Genomic DNA, 18,390 nt, shown 5'->3' on the forward strand with positions numbered 1-18,390 from the left:
CCTTCCCATAGCGAGTCTCCTTCTAGAGATAATATGTAGTCACACAGTCAAACATATCTACATTTTTTCCCCCTTTTTATACAAGTGACAGAATTCTCTACCAGTAGGTCTAGGTTCTTGATGGAATCATGACACAAGCTCCCTGACACAAGGCTGCAGTGACACTCTTATGGGTGCCTGATTGGTGACAGGTGATGTTCTGTCAGGCAGGCCATCATTCTCACTCAAGAAGCCATAGGCCACTTCCAGGAATCTGAACCCTTCTGTCATATGGACCCAGAGGAGTCAGAGAAGACCGCGTTCTTGAATCTCTTAGGAACTATCTTCAAAGGTAAATTCCTTTTCCTTCTTCAGTCAGCAAACAAGACACTTCAACTGTATTTATAGACCATTTACTTTCTGTCAGACACTGGCCTGGCTGGCAACCTGGTGCTGAAAGAGGCCAGAGGGGAGTTAGTGGTGCTTCTGCTCTGGAATAGAAGCAGCCTACGGGCCTAAGATTTAGTCACGGGGTATAAAAGGTTATTTCCAAACTGTAGAGGACTTGAGGAATCTTTTTTGAGAAATGAACCAACATATTTGAGAATAAATTCTAAATTTATACTTTCCTAGTGGGAATTCCCCAGTGGTCCAGTGGTTAGGACTCTGCATTTCCATTGCAGGGGGCACAGGTTCGATCCTTGGTCAGGGAACTAAGATCCCGCAAGTAGCGTGGCACGGCAAAAAAAAAAAGCTTTCCTATTGTAGAAACAAATATTCAGCGATGTTTAGAGCTGTTGGGTTTCCCCGTATACCCTTGAACGAAAACCATCCTGTAATTCTTTAACTCTAGGCCCAGCAGCTCCCACACAGGAGAAGAATCCCCAGGGGGCTGCGGGGAACTTGGGCCCAGGAGAGACTGGCTACAAAGACAAGCCCAGTGTGTCAGAGCCTGAGAAATGCAGGGAAAACGATGAGCTGGTGAAGCAGGAGATGCTGGTGCAGTATCTGCAGGATGCCTACAGCTTCTCTCTGAAGATCACAGAGGCCATTGGCATCATAAGCAAGATGATGTATGAACACACGACTACAGGTACGCCGGCATTCCCTCTGCAAGGACTGGGTCTTGGAGTTGGAAGAACCAGTCTTGTCCGTATTTTATTGATGTCTGTCCGCTCCTTTGAAAGGCCTGGATTCTTTCTTCAATTTGCTTTGTGTAGCCCTGCGGAGTGTGCATATAGTATTTCACAGGGCATTTAGGGGAGTTGGCATCCTCAGGGAAAAAGGAGGAAGGCCTCCGCTCGCATGTTGCTACATTAAGAAAGGTTCCGCCTTTAAGTATTGGGGGAGTTTTGCCAAGCAGATAGGTGACATTTGTGTCTGTCCTCTCAGTGGTACAGGAGGTGATTGAATTCTTTGTGATGGTATTCCAATTTGGGGTACCCCAGGCCCTGTTCGGGGTGCGCCGCATGCTGCCTCTCATCTGGTCGAAGGAGCCTGGTGTCCGGGAAGCTGTGCTGAACGCCTACCGCCAACTTTACCTCAAACCTAAGGGGGACTCTGCCAGGTAGATGGGCTGTGTTTCGCCTCCTGAAGGAGTTGGGGGGAGTGGGCACCCTTCTTCTAGAGGCGTTCTAGCTCCAGAGGCACTAGGTCTGTAATGGGCTCGGGGTGGGGCTGAACTTACAGTGAAACCCATCCTAAGCAGTTATTTGGTTTGTTTTTGTTTTTCTTTTTATTGAAGTATAGTTGATGTGTACAATATTAAATGTTAGAAGTGTGCAATATAGTAATTCACTATTTTTCAAAGTTATATTCCATTTATAGTTATAAAATATTCCCCATGTACAGTATATCCTTGTAGCTTACTTGATACATAACAGTTTGTACCTCTTAATCTCCTGCCCCTGTATTGTCCCTCCCCCTTCCCTCTCCCCACTGTTGACCGCTAGTTTGTTCCTATATCTGTGAGTCTAAAGCAGTTATTTATTATTTGACACTGTGGTGGGATTGCCTAATAACCTGTTTGCCAGGTTCAGCTTCTTGGTCTTTTAATGACCCCTGATCTCTGCTGTTCCCACAGAGCCAAGGCCCAGACTTTGATTCACAATCTCTCTTTGCTGCTAGTGGATGCCTCAGTTGGGACCATTCAGTGTCTTGAGGAAATTGTAAGTCTCCTCACTTTGACTTACTCATTCAGCAAGTATTAGTGAGTGATTACTATGTGTTCAGCAACTTACTCAGCCCTGCAAAGAAGTATAAGATTATTCGCTTTCAAGTCTAGTTGGCAACCCAAAACACAACACATTTCTAGAGCAATGCAGCAGATTGCTAAGTGGCCCAGGCAATGATTATAGTAGCGATAGTAATATAATAATAATAACACATTATGCCAGGTACTGTGTTTAGCACTTTGCTCATATTAATTTGCTAATCCTCACAACAGCCCTAGGAGGTTATGCTATTATCAGCATTTTACAATGAGAAATCTGAGGCACAGAGATCTTAAAGAAGTTGGCTAACTTCAGCTACTTAGGAGCAAAGGTTGAGATTCAAACTCGGGCATAAGAGTTCCAGAAAACATACTCTTACCTGGTATGTTATATTGACGAGTAGAGTGGGAAAGGGAGCGGTGTGAGGTGGAATACTCGAGGGAAAAGTTTCCTGAAGGTGGCAGGACTTAATTTGGGCCTTGATGAGTAGGATTTAGAGAATTAAAGAAAGGAGGGAGTTAAAGAGAAATGAAAGGAGGGAGTTAAAGAGAAATGAAAACATTTCAGACAGAAAGCCACGAAAGAGCACTGCCTATGTTGTAGAATGAAGACGATTGTGTTCTGGCTCAAAACTGTCATCTGGAAAAGATAGGAAGCTGGAAATGTGGGTTGGAACTAAATCGGGAAGATCCCGGGATGCCTTTCAAGAGTCTAGGACCTGAACCTTGTCAGCCAGGGACTCCAGCATTTTAGTGAGGCAGAGCTGCTTTGAAGGGTTTGGATTATGGGACAGAAGGCAGAGGTGGTGCTGCGCACCAGCGTCCACTGGGAGGAGCGCCACCGCGGGAAAGAAGAGCCTGCTGGTGGCACTTGGCCCGAGATCTTGTAGAGTGGCTGCTGGCCAGGAGCCCATGCAGCGGGCAAAGGAGAGCTATCTCTGCATGGTGAGCAGAGCTGTGGCATGGTGAAACAGACGTCTGGGGAGGTCACAGCATACAGGTTGGTTGGAGCAGAGGCTAGGGACAGGGATGTCCCTGGAGGCTGCTGTAGATGTGCAGTGACAGGGGTCTAGACTTTGGGGGTGGGAGGAAAATCTGGAGAATTGCACTTTAATGGAAGATAAATTTTAAGAGGAAGAATAGGTCGGACTAAGTGACTGATACATAAAATATTAGGTGACTGTGAAGTTTGAAGCATATGTGACTGTTGGTGTTGGTGCCGTTGGCAAAATGAAAAGGCAAGAAAGGACGATGGCGTCCATTTCAGACATGCTGAGCTAGTGGCTACAGCAAGAAAACCTACTAGAAATCCCCAGAATGTAGTCCAGACTGTAGATCCACAGGAACTCGAGGCCAGTTTCAGTGTGTCACCGTCATGAACGTGGATGTGAAGGCATGAAAGCAGAAAAGTAACAGAGAGGGAAGTACCTCTCCAGACCCCACTTTACATTTCGAGCCTCCTCCTTCCTCTCCCACTCCTCAACATTGCCTTTACTTACTTAGGTTCTCGATATTCTCTTCAGAGGAGGTGGACCAAGCATCAGGGGAATTGTTATTTTTTGGCCTGAGCCCTTTTTCTTTTCTCTTCAGCTCTGTGAGTTTGTGCAGAAGGATGAATTGAAACCAGCAGTGACCCAAGTGCTGTGGGAGCGGGCAACGAAGAAGGTGCCCTGCTCTGCTCTGGAGCGCTGTTCTTCTGTCATGCTTCTCGGGATGATGGCACGGTGAGGCTCAGATCCAGACAGGCGGTAGGACGAGAGAGGAAGGGAAGGTTCTCTTAAGACTGCTTCAGTGGGGCTTCCCTGGTGGTGCAGTGGTTGAGAATCTGCCTGCTAATGCAGGGGACATGGGTTTGAGCCCTGGTCTGGGAGGATCCCACATGCCGCGGAGCGGCTGGGCCCGTGAGCCATGGCTGCTGAGCCTGTGCGTCCGGAGCCTGTGCTCTGCAACAAGAGAGGCCACGATAGTGAGAGGCCCACGCACTGCGATGAAGAGTGACCCCCGCTTGCCACAACTAGAGAAAGCCCTCGCACAGAAACGAAGACCCAACACAGCAAAAATAAATAAATTAATTAATAAACTCCTACCCCCAACATCTTCTTTTAAAAAAAAAAAAAAAAAGACTGCTTCAGTAATAGCAGTCAGGCCCAGCTGAGCTCTGTGCACGCATCAGCCACCTAAATGGAGAATAAAACAGTGACCGTACCAGTCTACCCCGAGGCAGCAGAAACAGTGGGGTCAACAGAGCAAGAGGGATGCCAAGGGGCCAGCCCTATGCCAGAGCCTCTCTGTAGCGCTCCAAGGCTCTCGAAGCCCTGAGTTGGGTGCTGGTTCCTACCCCCTTGGTGTTGTCCCCCACGCAGAGGGGTCCGTGAGTGGCTTTAACTCTATGGCTTCCTTCTCCTAGAGGAAAACCAGAAATTGTAGGAAGCAACTTAGACACACTGGTGAGCATAGGGCTGGATGAGAAGCTTCCACAGGACTACAGGTTGGCCCAACAGGTGTGCCGTGCCATTGCCAACATCTCTGACAGGAGGAAGGTACGTGGGGTGGGTACGTCCAAACTAAGGAGAGTGGGCATTCTCCTGTCCACCGTCAACACACACCCGCGTTGTCTTCCGTGCTTTCGACAGCCTTCTCTGGGCAAACGTCACCCTCCCTTCCGGCTGCCTCAGGAACACTGCTTGTTTGAGCGACTGCAGGAGACGGTCACGAAAGGTGAGCTACCATGAAGGGCCTCGGGCAGAATTGGGCCTTTGTCTGCAGTGGCAACTTCTCCCTTCTGCTGCGCAGGCGTTGTCTGCCCAGACCCACTCTGGATCCCATTCAAGGAGGCGGCAGTGACCCTCATTTACCAGCTGGCAGAGGGCCCCGAGGTGATCTGTGCCCGGATGCTGCAGGGCTGTGCAAAGCAGGCCCTGGAGAAGCTGGGAGAGAAAAGCACCCCCCAGGAGGCCACGAGTAAGTAGGCAAGAGGGTCGGTGGGCCCGCGGGCAGCAGCCAGCTTCTGCTGCCGTCCCTGCCGGCCGGGAGCCACTGATACTACCACTTCCTACAACCACTCCCGATCCCCTCAACCCCCGCTGTCCCTTTCTGTCACTCAGGCCGGGCCTGTCACTGCTACCACACCCTCCACCCCCAGCTCTTGCCTCTTCACTGGGGTGTAGAGCGCGTGAGCAAGGGGGCCATCAGTATGGCGGGGGCCTGTGAGACTTGATTGTCTTTTTCTCCGTGCTTTCCCGCTCCCCCTCCTGCAGAGGACACGCCTGTGCTCCCCACTTTCCTGTTGATGAACCTGCTGTCCCTGGCCGGGGATGTGGCTCTGCAGCAGCTGGTGCATCTGGAGCAGGCAGTGAGTGGAGAGCTCTGTCGGCGCCGAGTTCTTCGGGAAGAACAGGAGCATAAGACGAAAGAGCCAAAGGAGAAGGTGAGTGGCACGCCTGCGCATTTGGGTTCGGGTCCCAGGCGTTTCCCAGATTTGCTTCCGGCCCTCGGGTCCTTCACATTTCCTTCTGGGGATCTCCGCTTCTCTCCTGTTAAATGAGCTGATGGAGACTGCCTCCTTGCTGCAACTACTCTGGAAATGATTAGTGAGAACAAAGATGGATCACCCAGGAAGGAAAGTTTTAGGTAAATACAGAGCATCGAGATAAGGACCTTGGCATAAGACACAGGCTGTGCCCTAGGCAGTGTTTGTTAGTTAGCACACTCCCAGGGCCTTTCCGGCAGCCTTGGTGACTGGGCGTAGCACCTGATGGGACCTTGTGTTCTCTCCACTAGAGGCAGTGATGTCTGGCAGACAAATGATTGACAGAGCCCTGCAGCAGTGAGATAAAGTCTGCCCTTCTCTGTGACCTTGAACCATTGTCTGGCAGGCTCCGTCTGTTTACTGTGTCTAGGAAGTTATGTGCTTCTGAGGAGGAATTCAGAAGAGGTGTGGGGTGCTTCGGCAACTTGAACACAAACGGACCTAGTTCTCTTCCGGTTTAATTCAAGAGTCCTTCTTTGGATACACGTGACACGCCTGTGACTGGTTTTGCAGAATTTGCCTTTCCCCAGATCCATTTGTGCGAAATGAAGGGTAGGCTGGAATCAAAACGGTCTGCTCACCCATGACCTGGCTGCTCTCCCATCAGAATCCAAGCTCTGAGGCCACCATGGAGGAGGAGATGGGGCTGGTTGGGGCTACAGCTGATGACACCGAGGCAGAACTCATCCGCGGCATCTGTGAGCTGGAGCTGCTAGATGGTGAGAAGAATTGCTGAGTGGCCCTCTCCCTGGCTAGGTAGGCTGTCCCAAACCTAGAGTTGTTCCTTCACCAGGCAAACAGACACTGGCTGCCTTTGTTCCACTTCTGCTTAAAGTCTGCAACAACCCTGGTCTCTATAGCAACCCAGAGCTCTCTGCAGCTGCTTCACTTGCCCTCGGCAAGTTCTGCATGATCAGGTAGGCCTTGGGGTGGGCATCACCTTCTCCAGGAGGATGGGGGATGGTATGGTTTCCCTGATGATCCTCTCTTTGCCCCTAGTGCCACTTTCTGTGACTCCCAGCTTCGTCTTCTGTTCACCATGCTAGAAAAGTCTTCGCTCCCCATCGTTCGATCTAACCTCATGATTGCTACTGGGGATCTGGCCATCCGCTTCCCCAACCTGGTGGACCCCTGGACACCTCATCTGTATGCTCGGTGAGGGACACCTCACAGCACCTTCGCCGTCCCTGCCAGCCCTGGAGGCTGTGGTGAAGTCAGTGTGAGAATCCCCAAAACTGTGCCCTGGTCTTTAATGTTCCCTTGAACATCTGTGCAGGCCCTGGCTGAGTGTGGCCCCAAAGGGATTGATGTTTCTTCTCTAAAGCCTTGGTTACAGCCTTGGCCTCTTTCCCCAAACCCAGCTTTCAACTCTAAACATCCCCTAACTGCTTCTAGAATGGCACTAGGAAGAGGCCATAGAGTCCTACTGAGGGCCTGTCTGCCAGCGTCAGCTTTAGCCCATGGTCTTGGTCCTAATGACTCGGATTTCATTCTTAGTCTCCGGGACCCCGCTCAGCAAGTGCGGAAAACAGCCGGGCTGGTGATGACCCACCTGATCCTGAAGGACATGGTGAAGGTGAAGGGGCAGGTGAGCGAGATGGCCGTGCTGCTCATCGACCCTGCCCCTCAGATCGCTGCCCTGGCCAAGAACTTCTTCAACGAGCTCTCCCACAAGGTGAGAGGTGGGGGGCAGCTTAGAGCTTGCTGCCGGGGGAACATGCAGGTCACCTCGTCTCTTTGATATGACTCTCTCTCTCTCACAGGGCAATGCGATCTATAACCTCCTTCCAGATATCATCAGCCGCCTGTCAGCCCGTGAGGGAGGAGTGGAGGAGGAGCCTTTCCACACCATCATGAAGTACAGTTCCCTGGGCCTTGGGGCACGTTTTCCATTGTAGAGCAGCCTTAGGAATCAGACAAACCTGTATGTGATTTCTGGCTCTGCTACTCTTTAGCCTGTGGACTTCAGCAATAACCACCTCTCTGTGCCTGTTCCTCCTGTGTAAAATGAGGCCAGAAATACTTCCCCTTTATTAGTTCTTGAAAAGATTCAATAAGGCAAAAGTCCTGACACTGGACAGCAGCTGCTTTTGTTATAAATTGCGTCACAGTGAAATTCCTCAGGAGGGTGGGGTGGGCCCTTCCCTGAGGCGTGAGAGAGGGCAGGAGGTACAGGCCCGGGCATGGGCTGCGGCAGAGAAGAGCCTGCTACGGAGTCAGGAGGATGACAGAAGGCTGGTGCTGGGGAGGGTATGGGGTTGGTGTTGGCAGTGGGTGGGTTCGGAGCTGCCCCCAGAGACGGCACATCCGCATCTCCCCTCCTGCAGGCAGCTCCTTTGCTACATCACCAAGGACAAGCAGACCGAGAGCCTGGTGGAGAAGCTGTGTCAGCGGTTCCGCACGGCCCAGTACGCTGCCTGCCTTGAGGGCTCTTTGTGGCGAGAGGGAAAGAGCCCTCCCACCCAGGGGCCTCCCCGGGGCTGTGGGAGGCTGATGAGGAAGGAGGCCTTTCCCTCCTGGGTCCCACTGCTCCTCACAGAGCCATCCCGCCCGCAGGACCGAGCGCCAGTACCGGGACCTGGCCTACTGCGTGTCACAGCTGCCCCTCACAGAGCGGGGTCTCCGCAAGATGCTGGAAAACTTTGACTGCTTTGGAGATAAACTGTCAGACGAGTCCATCTTCAGCGCCTTTTTGTCCGCTGTGGGCAAGTTGCGGCGTGGAGCCAAGCCCGAGGGCAAGGTGAGCGGTGCCCGCCCGCATTCCAGCCGCAGTTCCTTCCGCTGTTCTGAGGCTCTGGATTTCTGACTTAGCCCCAGCTGATTGCAACCAAGTAACCAGAGTGACCTGAGACCAGATCTTTCTGTCTCCAATTCCTGATTCTTTGTTTCTCTTTTTTCTTTTCTTTAGTAGACTTTACTGAGGGCAGTTTCAGGTTCAAAGCAAAATTGAGTAAAATATAGAGTTCCCCCATGTGCCCCCTGCCCCCAGGCAGGCACAGCCTCACAGCCTCCCCGGTTACCCGCATCCCCGCCAGAGGCTAGAGCAGGACATCCATGAACCTGCCTGGACACATCACCATCGCCCAGAGAGCGTGGTTTCCAGGAGGGTTCACTTTCGGTGATGTGCGCGCTGAGGGTTTAGAATGTATTGTGGCCTGTGCCCACTGCTGTGCGACATTCAGAGTAGATTCCCTGCTCTGAGCATCCTCTGCTCCCCTGTTCACCCCACCTCCCCGAAGCCCTGGCAGCCACTGGTCTTTTTACTGTTGCCACAGCTTCGCCTTTCGCAGGGTGTCATACCATCGCACCCACATGGTATATGCTTTTCTCAGTTGTGTTCTTTCATCCAGTGATATGCGTTTAAGGTTCCTCCATGTCTTTTCACGGACTTGTTTTTTTTTTTTTTTTTTTTTTTTTGGCTGCGTTGGGTCTTCGTTGCTGTGCGTGGGCTTTCTCTAGTTGCGGCGAGCGGGGGCTGCTCTTCGTTGCAGTGCGTGGGCTTCTCATTGCGGTGGCTTCTCTTGTTGCGGAGCCTGGGCTCTAGGTGTGCGGGCTTCAGTAGTTGTGGCACACGGGCTCAGTAGTTGTGGCTCACAGGCTCTAGAGTGCAGACTCAGTAGTTGTGGCACATGGACTTAGTTGTTCCGCGGCATGTGGGATCTTCCCGGACCAGGGCTTGAACCCTGTCCCCTGCATTGGCAGGCAGATTCTTTTTTTTTTTTTTTTTTTTTTTTTTTTTGCGGTACGCGGGCCTCTCACTGTTGTGGCCTCTCCCGTTGCGGACGCACAGGCTCAGCGGCCATGGCTCACGGGCCCAGCCATTCCACGGCATGTGGGATCTTCCCGGACCAGGGCATGAAGCCGTGTCCCCTGCATCGGCAGGCGGACTCTCAACCACTGCGCCACCAGGGAAGACCCCAGGCAGATTCTTAACCACTGCACCACCAGGGAAGCCCCAACTTGTTTCTTTTTAATCATAGAAATAACTATATTTCCAGGCCTGCTTTTCACCTCTTTTTGCCTCCAGGCTGTAATAGATGAATTCGAGCAGAAGCTTCGGGCCTGTCACACCAGAGGTTTGGATGCAATAGAGGAACTTGAGATTGGCCAAGCGGGTAGCCAGAGAGCCCCATCAGCCAGGAAACAGCCTGCTGGTACGTGAGGCAGCCCCTCGCGGGACAGACCAGGCGGGGCCCTCCTCTCAGATAGAGGTTCCTTTTGTCTTTCCTTTTTGGACTCATGCCTCTGCCTTTTCTAGTCTCTAGACACCGGCGTCTGGCTTCTGCAGCGTCACACAGTGACTTTGTCACACCTGAGCCCCGCCGTACTACCCGATGGCATCCAGACACCCAGTGGCAAGTTTCAAGAAAGAAACTCAGAATCGTCTTCTCAAGTGATGAGTCCAGCGAGGAAGGTACGGTGCTTCCTTCCACACTGAGCCCAGAAGAAGCATAGCTCGGGGGGGCGGGGGGGAGGCTGGCTTTGATGGGGTCCTGCTGCATAGGCCCCCTGCCCCCAAGGTCCTCTTCCTCCCTGTGCAGTGTGGCCTGGGACTGTCCCATTTGTTCTCTGAGACCTATGTTTCACCATCTTTGTGACTCAGCTTTTTCTTATTCCCCCAATTCTTTGAATAGAACCGTTAGCAGAGATGACAGAAGATGAGACACCCAAGAAAACCACCCCCATCCGCCGCCGAGCATCTGCTCACAGGCACAGGTCCTAGGGGCAGCCTTGCCTGTTCCCAACCCTGCTGTGCTGGTGTCTTGTGGAGTGACCTTGAATTCCGTTCCCCTTGTAAAATACTTGTTTGCCTGTCTCCTTGTTTTTTTAATGCATAAATGGTCTTTGTAACAGACGGCTTTGCTCTTAAACTAGCCTAACTGAACTGAGTTGAGCTGCTTTCCTTGGAATATACATTTGCCAGTTTCCTAGTTTTCCAATGAATAAACGTTTTTATATACTTTTAGAGGTTTTTCCTAAGCTCATCTTTGTTTCACCTTTCTCGTTAGCCCAGAGGCAGGCAGCAGATAGAGGGTTATTGATCCAGAAGATGATGAGCCCAGGAGTCTGGGGCCCGTCCAGCACCTGCTGAGTTTCACGCCCCCTCAGTGCCTCATCTTTCCCTCTCGACCTCCCCACCCTGCACGCGTGGCAGGATTGCTCCGCTGTGCAGAATTAGGCAGCGTCTAGACTCCAGATCCGCACTTCTCAATCTGGGGGCAATTTTGCCCTGCAGGGGACAGTTGGCAACATCTAGAGACTATTTTTGTGGTCACAACCCAGCAGGGAGGGGTGCTACCAGCAGCTAGGGGGCTGAGGCCAGGGATGTTGCTAAATATCCTACAATGCACAGGACAGATCCCACCACAGAAAATGCTCCGGCCCAAAATGTCAGTGAAGCTGAAGTTGAGAAACCCTCCTCTCCAGCAAGGGTTGGCTTCTGTCCTGCCCTCACCCCGACTCGTGCCCCTGACCCCATCTCTAAAGACAGGTGACTGACCTGGCCAGGCTGATGGGAGATCAGGTCATGATTCCCCGTCAGCTCTAGACAGTGTCTCTGGGGACTGTCTCCCAGGGATTCCTCACCACGTTACAGGGTCTGCAGCAAGTCAGCCCCTCAGATGCAGGCCCCGTCCACCCCCTCCTACTCCGCAGTTCCTCTCTGCTGAATCACCTGAACTGGAGGCAGTGAGGCTGCTGTCATGGCTACAGTGGTGTCTTTGCTGTCATGACAACAGCACACTGCATCAGTCAGTCGTGCTCTCGGAGCACTGAGCTCCCTTTTCAGCAAAGGACAGTAATGAGAAATGACAAGCACGCGGCAAAGGGGGACGTGCTTTGGGTAGCACAGGAGGGTGGAGGGGCTCCTAAGGCCCTTGTCAGGGAAGGCGCTGCCGTCCTGGTGGAGCCTGAGGAGGTGGCGTCTCCCCTCCACTTACCCAGCAGACCCCTCAGTGCGGCTCTTCCCGCCTCCCCCACCATTAGCTGCCCCGTGGCCCTGCTCTTCCTACTCCTGCAGAAGTCTGGCCATGGGCCATGCAGATGGCTGCCAGCCACAGCCAGCCTTGGGTCTGGGGCCCCAAGAGGGAGGGCAGTCCCAGAAAGGCAAGGGACGGGCTGGAGTCGGGGTGCAGGGCAGTGCTCTCTGCCTTTTAAGCAAAGGTTGTCACCGTGCGGGGCTAAACTTAGCCACAGGCTTTTCAGCTGGAAAAGGGGGCTGGTCTCAGGTTACGCTGGGCCAGCAAAGAGGCCCCAATTCTGTCCCCCAGCACCTGCTGATGGGCAATGTCCATCCCACCCCACCCCCCTCTAAATCCTCAACCCTTCAAGTCCTCAGAACCAGCCCTTCCTCCATCCTCAGCTTACAAACCCAGCACAGTGCCAGCTTCTGACTGACGGGTCTTGGAGAGGAATGGATCCCTTCCTCCACATCACGTGTGCGAAGGGGCTGGGGGCCTGTTCCCACCATATGCCCAAGACCTCCCAATATTTTTCCTCTTCTGGACTCCTCACCCTGCCCCCAACATCCCCTGGACGCACCCAGTGAAGGGGAGGCCCTGGCTGCAGGGCTGGCCTGCACGTCCCAGGATGGGGAGGGACTTCCGCCCTAGAGTCCTGCTCTCGGCCCTGGGCTGGACGGGCTGGACAGGGTGAAAGAGGCATTGTCTTCCAGCCGGGGCGGCACAGCCCTCAGGCTTCCCAGGAGAGAATTTGTGGGAGGCCTCCGGCCCTCTACCGGGCCAGCCCCCAGCAGCGATGCTATCCCGCCCCGGGGCCCCAGCCCGGGCCTAGGGCAGAGCAGCTGGTGCGCACAGGGCCTGGTTTGTCTGCCTCGATTCTCAGGTCTCCAGGCTGCCTGCGCCGCAGGACATCGTGACCTTCAGTGCAGACCCCTCCCCCTCATGCCTCCTCCGGAGCCTCCTTCCTCTCCAGGACCCCACAGCCCAGGGCCCAGCCCCGGCCCCCGGCCCAGAATCCGGGCCGTTGGAGGGGGGGAGGGGGAGGGGGAAGGAGGACTGGGCAGGGTCCTGCGGGAGGCCCCTCCCGAGCCTTTTCCTCTGCTGTTCCAGTGTCACTACCGAAGAGCCTCGAAAAGTTCCTCAGCCTTCCCGCCTCTCAGCCTTTGAAAGTAGGGGAGCGGGGGCGGGGAGGAGGAGGAAGGGGGACCCTGCAGCCGCGTGCCGTCCCTGGCTCCGGGTCCAATTCCCTATCTAACCGGCTCCCCAAGTTCTCCCGTTACATCCGTGCAGCATCCCTCAGTTCTCACCAGGGCCCACGGCCCCGAGTCCACAGAATCCCGCAGTAACCCCCCGCCCCCAATCCCCGCCAAGCACCATCACCGGTCCCCTCCTCCTTTGGGCCAGTCTCGGTCCCCTCCCCCTCTCCCTCAGCCCACACGCGCGGTGCCTGCACATTTGAAGAACCAGGCTGGTCCAAAAGAAGCGGGGGGCCGACTACTCGCGACTTTACGGGCGCACGTAGCTCATGCCTCCGCACCCGGGGGCTGGGACTGGGCTAGGCGGGCCTGCGTCACCACGCCCCCGCCCCTCCCCCTGCCCTATAAATTCCGGCTGCAGCCTTCCCCTGCGCTCTCTGCTCCTACTCGTTCGACAGGCAGCCGTGTGTTGTGTGCAGTGCCAGGTAAAGCCTGGCGGAGAGGATCCACAAAGGGCTCGGGGATGGCCCCGAAAGGGACAAGGGGTGTGCGCGGGCCGGGGGTGCGGCTGAGGAGGCCGGGGTCCGGGTCGCGGGGCCCCCGCATTGCAGGGGCGGGAGGAAGGACGTGCGGAAGCGCAGGTCCGGGATGGAGGCCTGGGGGAGGGGCGGGGAGGGCAGCGCCGGACTCCAACCGCTTCGCCGCGAGTTCTAATGCTCACCTCCCTCTGTCTGCAGCTGCGTCCCGGAGACAAGATGGTGAAGGTCGGAGTGAACGGGTGAGTTGCGGGGTGGCGCGGGGTGGGGCAGTAAGTCCTGCGCTCCCCACCGAATTGCGTCTGTGGGTCTTGCCCTACCGGGTCTCTGCCAGCGCGTGGGGGACCTGGATGGGGGTGGTCGTACCGCCCCCCAAGGAGAGCTCAAGGTCGGTGCTCAGACCTGGAGGAGGCCCTCGCAAGGCCTCGTGTCCCCCATCCCCGGCTGTTGCGCCTCCTGTTAACTCCGCCTCTGCGGAGCCTTCCACTCCGCCTGCGGCAGATACCCAGGAGTCTCCGATTCTTGATGTGGACCCATCCTCTAATCTTCCAGCTCGGGCCCTTTCTTTCATTTCGCGCCCTTCGCGGTCACGTGCTGGGGAGGAGCCGGTCCCCCACCTGCAGCCCGTGCCCCCGGCCGGGCGCAGCCCCGGGATGCAGGAGGCACAGCTGCGCGCAGAACCAGCTGGGGGCGGGGGGGGGGGCTGTTGGTCATCTGCGGTAACCAGCCGCCATGTTGCAACTAGGAAGGAAATGAATGAACCGCCCGTTAGGAAACCTTCCTTAGCCCTTCAGCCTTCCTCTTTCCTTGCCTATAACTGACCCTCCTACCCCTGTCTCGTGGGGTGGAGTCGCCTTTATCCCTTAAGCCAGGTGAGGCCAGGCTTTCCCGTTCTTGTTCAACTAGACCTCAACTCTGACCATCCCTTAAACCGCTAGCCACATTTCCCCCCAGGGATGATAGGACGCTTTTCCTAGATGGTTATCTGATGAATCAAAAACGTGGGTTTATGGGGGTGGTCTTGTGTTGTGTTGGGGTTTTTTTCCTTTCCTTTTTCCGTAGAGGTGTGGTAGCCGTGGCTTGGTGCCATGCTGGGGGAGCTGAGTCATGGGTACTTAGAAATTTTCCACCACAAAATGGCTCCCGGAGCTGCAGCCCCTGTCTTCACAGCGGCTCTCCTCGAAGCTTATTTCTTCCATCCATGCGTAGAGGTGACCCAACCCTAAGGGCCAGGCTGTAAAGGTCACCAGGAGGGATTAGGTGTCTGTGAGCCTCAGGCATCCTGCCCTTCTCCCCATCCCGTCTTCCAGAAACCAGATCCCCACTCCACCCTAAGCTGGGGTTAAATATAGCTGCCTGACCTTTCTGCAGCTGGGGTCCTGGGCTTCTGCTCTTTTCCACCTCCTCCCCCTGCCCTCCCCACACCCAAACGTCTGTTGCTCCCACTCCTGGTTTTTGGGAAAGAGCTAGGAAGGACAAGTACTAAGCAAATCAGAGTGCTGGGATTAGGGGTTGAGAAACCATTCCTTTTCCCTCTTTCCCTTTTGTAGGAGGGACTTGGGGAAGGGGTGGGTTTCCCCTGGCCAGTTCACTTCTGACCTTTGCTCTTGCACTTTGAGCTTGGTGATGCTGAGTGTACAGGTCTTTGCTCTCTAGAGGGTGTAGCCCGAAGCTGGGCCAGGCAGGAACAAGCATTTACAGTCAGATGAGTGCCATGTGCCTGTCACGTGCCCAGACTGTAGGTGGCAGCAGCAGCGCACCACCCTACCCTGTCGCTCCTCAACAGATTTCAGATGGGTGGGCAAGTCTTTGAGCCTAATCACCTCTTGGGCAGGATGTGAGCCTTCACTTTGTGGCCGTGCTGGGAAGCCAGGCTGGCCTGGCAGAGTTGCTTAGGAAGGTGAAGTGAGCTCTCCTGGGACTTTTCTGGTGGTAGCAAAGTGGCATCCTCTTCCCTCTGAAAGAGGGTGAGTGGGCCTGGGGCTGCTTGCATACCCAGGAGGACTCTCTCCTCCCTTCTCATGCCTTCTCACCTGTTGTCCCCCTCAGATTTGGCCGTATTGGGCGCCTGGTCACCAGGGCTGCTTTTAACTCTGGCAAAGTGGACATTGTCGCCATCAATGACCCCTTCATTGACCTTCACTACATGGTGAGTGTCACCCGTGCCGGTGGCGGGGAGCAGAGCCCGGCTGAGGCGCGGCCCCCTGATGCCTTCCCTCGTCCGCCCAGGTCTACATGTTCCAGTATGATTCCACCCACGGCAAGTTCCATGGCACAGTCAAGGCTGAGAACGGGAAGCTTGTCGTCAATGGAAAGGCCATCACCATCTTCCAGGAGTAAGTGTGGGAGACGGAACAGGAAGAAGTTTGCCTTGGAGGAGGTGCTGGAATGGGGTGACCTCCTTGGGTCCGTGGCAGCCCATGGCCCTGAGCTTTGTCCTGTCTTCCCTTGTAGGCGAGATCCCGCCAACATCAAATGGGGTGATGCTGGCGCTGAGTACGTGGTGGAGTCCACCGGCGTCTTCACCACCATGGAGAAGGCCGGGGTGAGCCACAGGGAGGCGGGAGAGGAGGGGACCCCGGGCTTTGGTGTGCCAGGAAGATTGGGTGGGGCGGACCTAGGCCGGGAAGGGGGAGCCTGGGTTTGTAAGTGCTCCTCTGCCGCAGGCTCACTTGAAGGGTGGAGCCAAGAGGGTCATCATCTCTGCCCCTTCTGCCGATGCCCCCATGTTCGTCATGGGCGTGAACCATGAGAAGTATGACAACCACCTCAAGATCGTCAGGTGAGCATGCGGAGAAGTGGGCAGATTGCGCTGCGTGTTACGCGAGGGGCGTGCCCCTGACCTGCCTCCCTCTTTCCAGCAATGCCTCCTGCACCACCAACTGCTTGGCCCCCCTGGCCAAGGTCATCCATGACCACTTCGGCATCGTGGAGGGACTCATGGTATGAGTGATGCGGGGCTTGCCAGGGCACATTCAGTCCACACCCAGGGTGGGACCCTTCTCCCTCCCAGAGCATAGCCCTGGGCTGTGGGGCTGAGGGGCTGAGGGGCATCCGGGGTTCCAAGGGATCTGCTCAGGTCACTTCTTCCCCCAGTAGGAGGGAGGGGGAAGGGGTGGCATGGTGAGCACTAGGCAGGGCCTTCACGCCCCCTCCTGTCTCCAGACGACGGTCCATGCCATCACTGCCACCCAGAAGACCGTGGATGGCCCCTCTGGGAAGCTGTGGCGTGATGGCCGAGGCGCTGCCCAGAACATCATCCCTGCTTCCACTGGTGCTGCCAAGGCTGTGGGCAAGGTCATCCCTGAGCTGAACGGGTGAGACTCGCTGCTGCTTTTCTGCCCTGGGGACCCGGGGATCCGGGACGCCTGGTGCCGACTCTGCTTCCTTGTGTCTACAGGAAGCTCACTGGCATGGCTTTCCGCGTCCCCACCCCCAACGTGTCCGTCGTGGATCTGACCTGCCGCCTGGAGAAACCTGTAAGTTCCGGCTGGAGCAGCCTTGGTGGGCTGGGGCTTGCAAGACTGGAGCTTGAATGACCGCCTGTGTTTACGTCCTCAGGCCAAATATGAGGACATCAAGAAGGTGGTGAAGCAAGCGTCCGAAGGGCCCCTCAAGGGCATCCTGGGCTACACTGAGGACCAGGTACTGACGGGTCAGGGAACTTGGTGTCCACGTGGCCCCAGTGAGCAAGACTGGGTTCTATTCTTGGCCCTCTCCCTCCCTAGGTTGTCTCCTGTGACTTCAACAGTGACACCCACTCTTCTACCTTCGATGCTGGGGCTGGCATCGCCCTCAACGACCACTTTGTCAAGCTCATTTCCTGGTGTGTGGCTGGGGTGGTGTGGGAGTTGGTGCGCCAGAGTGGGACTGAGTCTGCTGCCCCCTGGTGGCCGACTCGGGAAAACAACCCTTAACTCCCTCTTCCAGGTACGACAATGAATTTGGCTACAGCAACAGGGTGGTGGACCTCATGGTCCACATGGCCTCCAAGGAGTAAGAGTCCCTGGACCACCAGCCCCAGCATGAACACAAGAGGAAGAGAGAGGTCCTCCACTGCTGGGGAGTCCTTGCCCCAACTCCGTCCTCCAACACACTTGAGAATCTCCCGACCTCCATGCGGTTTCCATCCCAGACCCCCTGAGGAAGGGGAGGAGGAGGGGCTTAGGGAGCCCTACCTTGTCATGTACCATCAATAAAGTACACTGCACCCAGGCTACTGTTTTGTCTTGCTCCAGGGTCTAGGATAAAGGGTACGGGAGCTGGGCTGGGGCCAAGGAGAACTACATCTTGCTGAGACCACCCAACCAGGCAGGAGCCCCGCCCCAGGGCGGACACTGCTCCCCTGAAGAGCCACGTGTCCTCAGGTCACCTTGATTCCTCTCTGAGGCCTTTGGGTGCCACGGGGACTAGCTGTGCTCCAGATGGCTGTGGCTGAGCCCAGGAATGGCCTGGCTCCATGTATCCAGATGCTGTTCTGTCTGCAGCTCCCCGAGGGTGACACTGGCACAGGAAGTCAGGGCAGTGTGCCTGGCCTCTGACCAGTTGGCTGACCTCTGCAGCAGCATGGAGCACGGCCAGCCTGCCTGCCGGGTGCAGACCCCAGCTCTGCCCAGTGGCTGCAAGTCTCAGTGCCCCGGTGATCACCAGCAGTGCAGCTGGGTGGGTGCCCTAGTGTCACCGGAGGGGTTACAGTAGGCTGGTCCATGGGAAGGGTGGGGATGGCTTTGCTCCCATGTCATCTGTCACCTGTGGATGCACGCGGCTTTGGCGGTAGAAGCAGAGCTGGTGCCGGGAACCAGGGCTGAGGCCGTGGCCGTGCCACTCGAGGCACCCTTACTTTGGGCAGGTTACTTACAATCTCCGCACCTGCCTTGCACCTGCATGTTTTTAAAGTGATAACTAGTGCACTCTGTGCAGAGGACTGTATAACCACCACCAGACCAGAAAGTGCTGGAAACAGTGACACAGACGTGTT

The 18,390-nt window shown here is 55.5% G+C and overlaps 2 protein-coding genes across 4 annotated transcripts in view; both read left to right on the top strand.

The window, feature by feature from the left end:
• Nucleotides 1-10,686, top strand: part of NCAPD2 (non-SMC condensin I complex subunit D2) — a 28,426-nt gene extending 17,740 nt beyond the window's left edge. For 2 of the 3 annotated variants that reach the window (XM_004279035.3, XM_049694499.1), the window contains exons 14-32: nt 207-331; nt 833-1,072; nt 1,372-1,546; nt 2,063-2,147; nt 3,782-3,915; nt 4,599-4,731; nt 4,825-4,909; nt 4,985-5,152; nt 5,449-5,618; nt 6,328-6,439; nt 6,514-6,637; nt 6,720-6,875; nt 7,218-7,395; nt 7,484-7,578; nt 8,048-8,128; nt 8,277-8,460; nt 9,748-9,874; nt 9,979-10,134; nt 10,355-10,686. In XM_004279035.3, coding sequence (XP_004279083.1) covers nt 207-331; nt 833-1,072; nt 1,372-1,546; nt 2,063-2,147; nt 3,782-3,915; nt 4,599-4,731; nt 4,825-4,909; nt 4,985-5,152; nt 5,449-5,618; nt 6,328-6,439; nt 6,514-6,637; nt 6,720-6,875; nt 7,218-7,395; nt 7,484-7,578; nt 8,048-8,128; nt 8,277-8,460; nt 9,748-9,874; nt 9,979-10,134; nt 10,355-10,443 — 2,617 coding nt within the window. In that variant the 3' untranslated portion in view covers nt 10,444-10,686. The remainder of the gene's footprint in view (nt 1-206; nt 332-832; nt 1,073-1,371; nt 1,547-2,062; nt 2,148-3,781; nt 3,916-4,598; nt 4,732-4,824; nt 4,910-4,984; nt 5,153-5,448; nt 5,619-6,327; nt 6,440-6,513; nt 6,638-6,719; nt 6,876-7,217; nt 7,396-7,483; nt 7,579-8,047; nt 8,129-8,276; nt 8,461-9,747; nt 9,875-9,978; nt 10,135-10,354) is intronic. The other variant, XM_049694500.1, reaches the window with a different exon arrangement.
• A 2,504-nt stretch (nt 10,687-13,190) lies between these two features.
• Nucleotides 13,191-17,627, top strand: GAPDH (glyceraldehyde-3-phosphate dehydrogenase). The gene is made up of 12 exons (XM_004279036.3): nt 13,191-13,361; nt 13,614-13,654; nt 15,462-15,561; nt 15,642-15,748; nt 15,867-15,957; nt 16,079-16,194; nt 16,274-16,355; nt 16,578-16,729; nt 16,813-16,891; nt 16,974-17,057; nt 17,141-17,238; nt 17,343-17,627. Exons 1-12 carry the CDS (start codon nt 13,206-13,208, stop codon nt 17,410-17,412), a joined length of 1,176 nt encoding a protein of 391 aa, XP_004279084.2. The 5' UTR covers nt 13,191-13,205; the 3' UTR covers nt 17,413-17,627.
• The last annotated feature ends 763 nt before the right edge of the window (nt 17,628-18,390 follow it).

Source organism: Orcinus orca, chromosome 11, assembly GCF_937001465.1.
Source record: "Orcinus orca chromosome 11, mOrcOrc1.1, whole genome shotgun sequence".
Lineage (NCBI taxonomy): Eukaryota > Metazoa > Chordata > Mammalia > Artiodactyla > Delphinidae > Orcinus > Orcinus orca.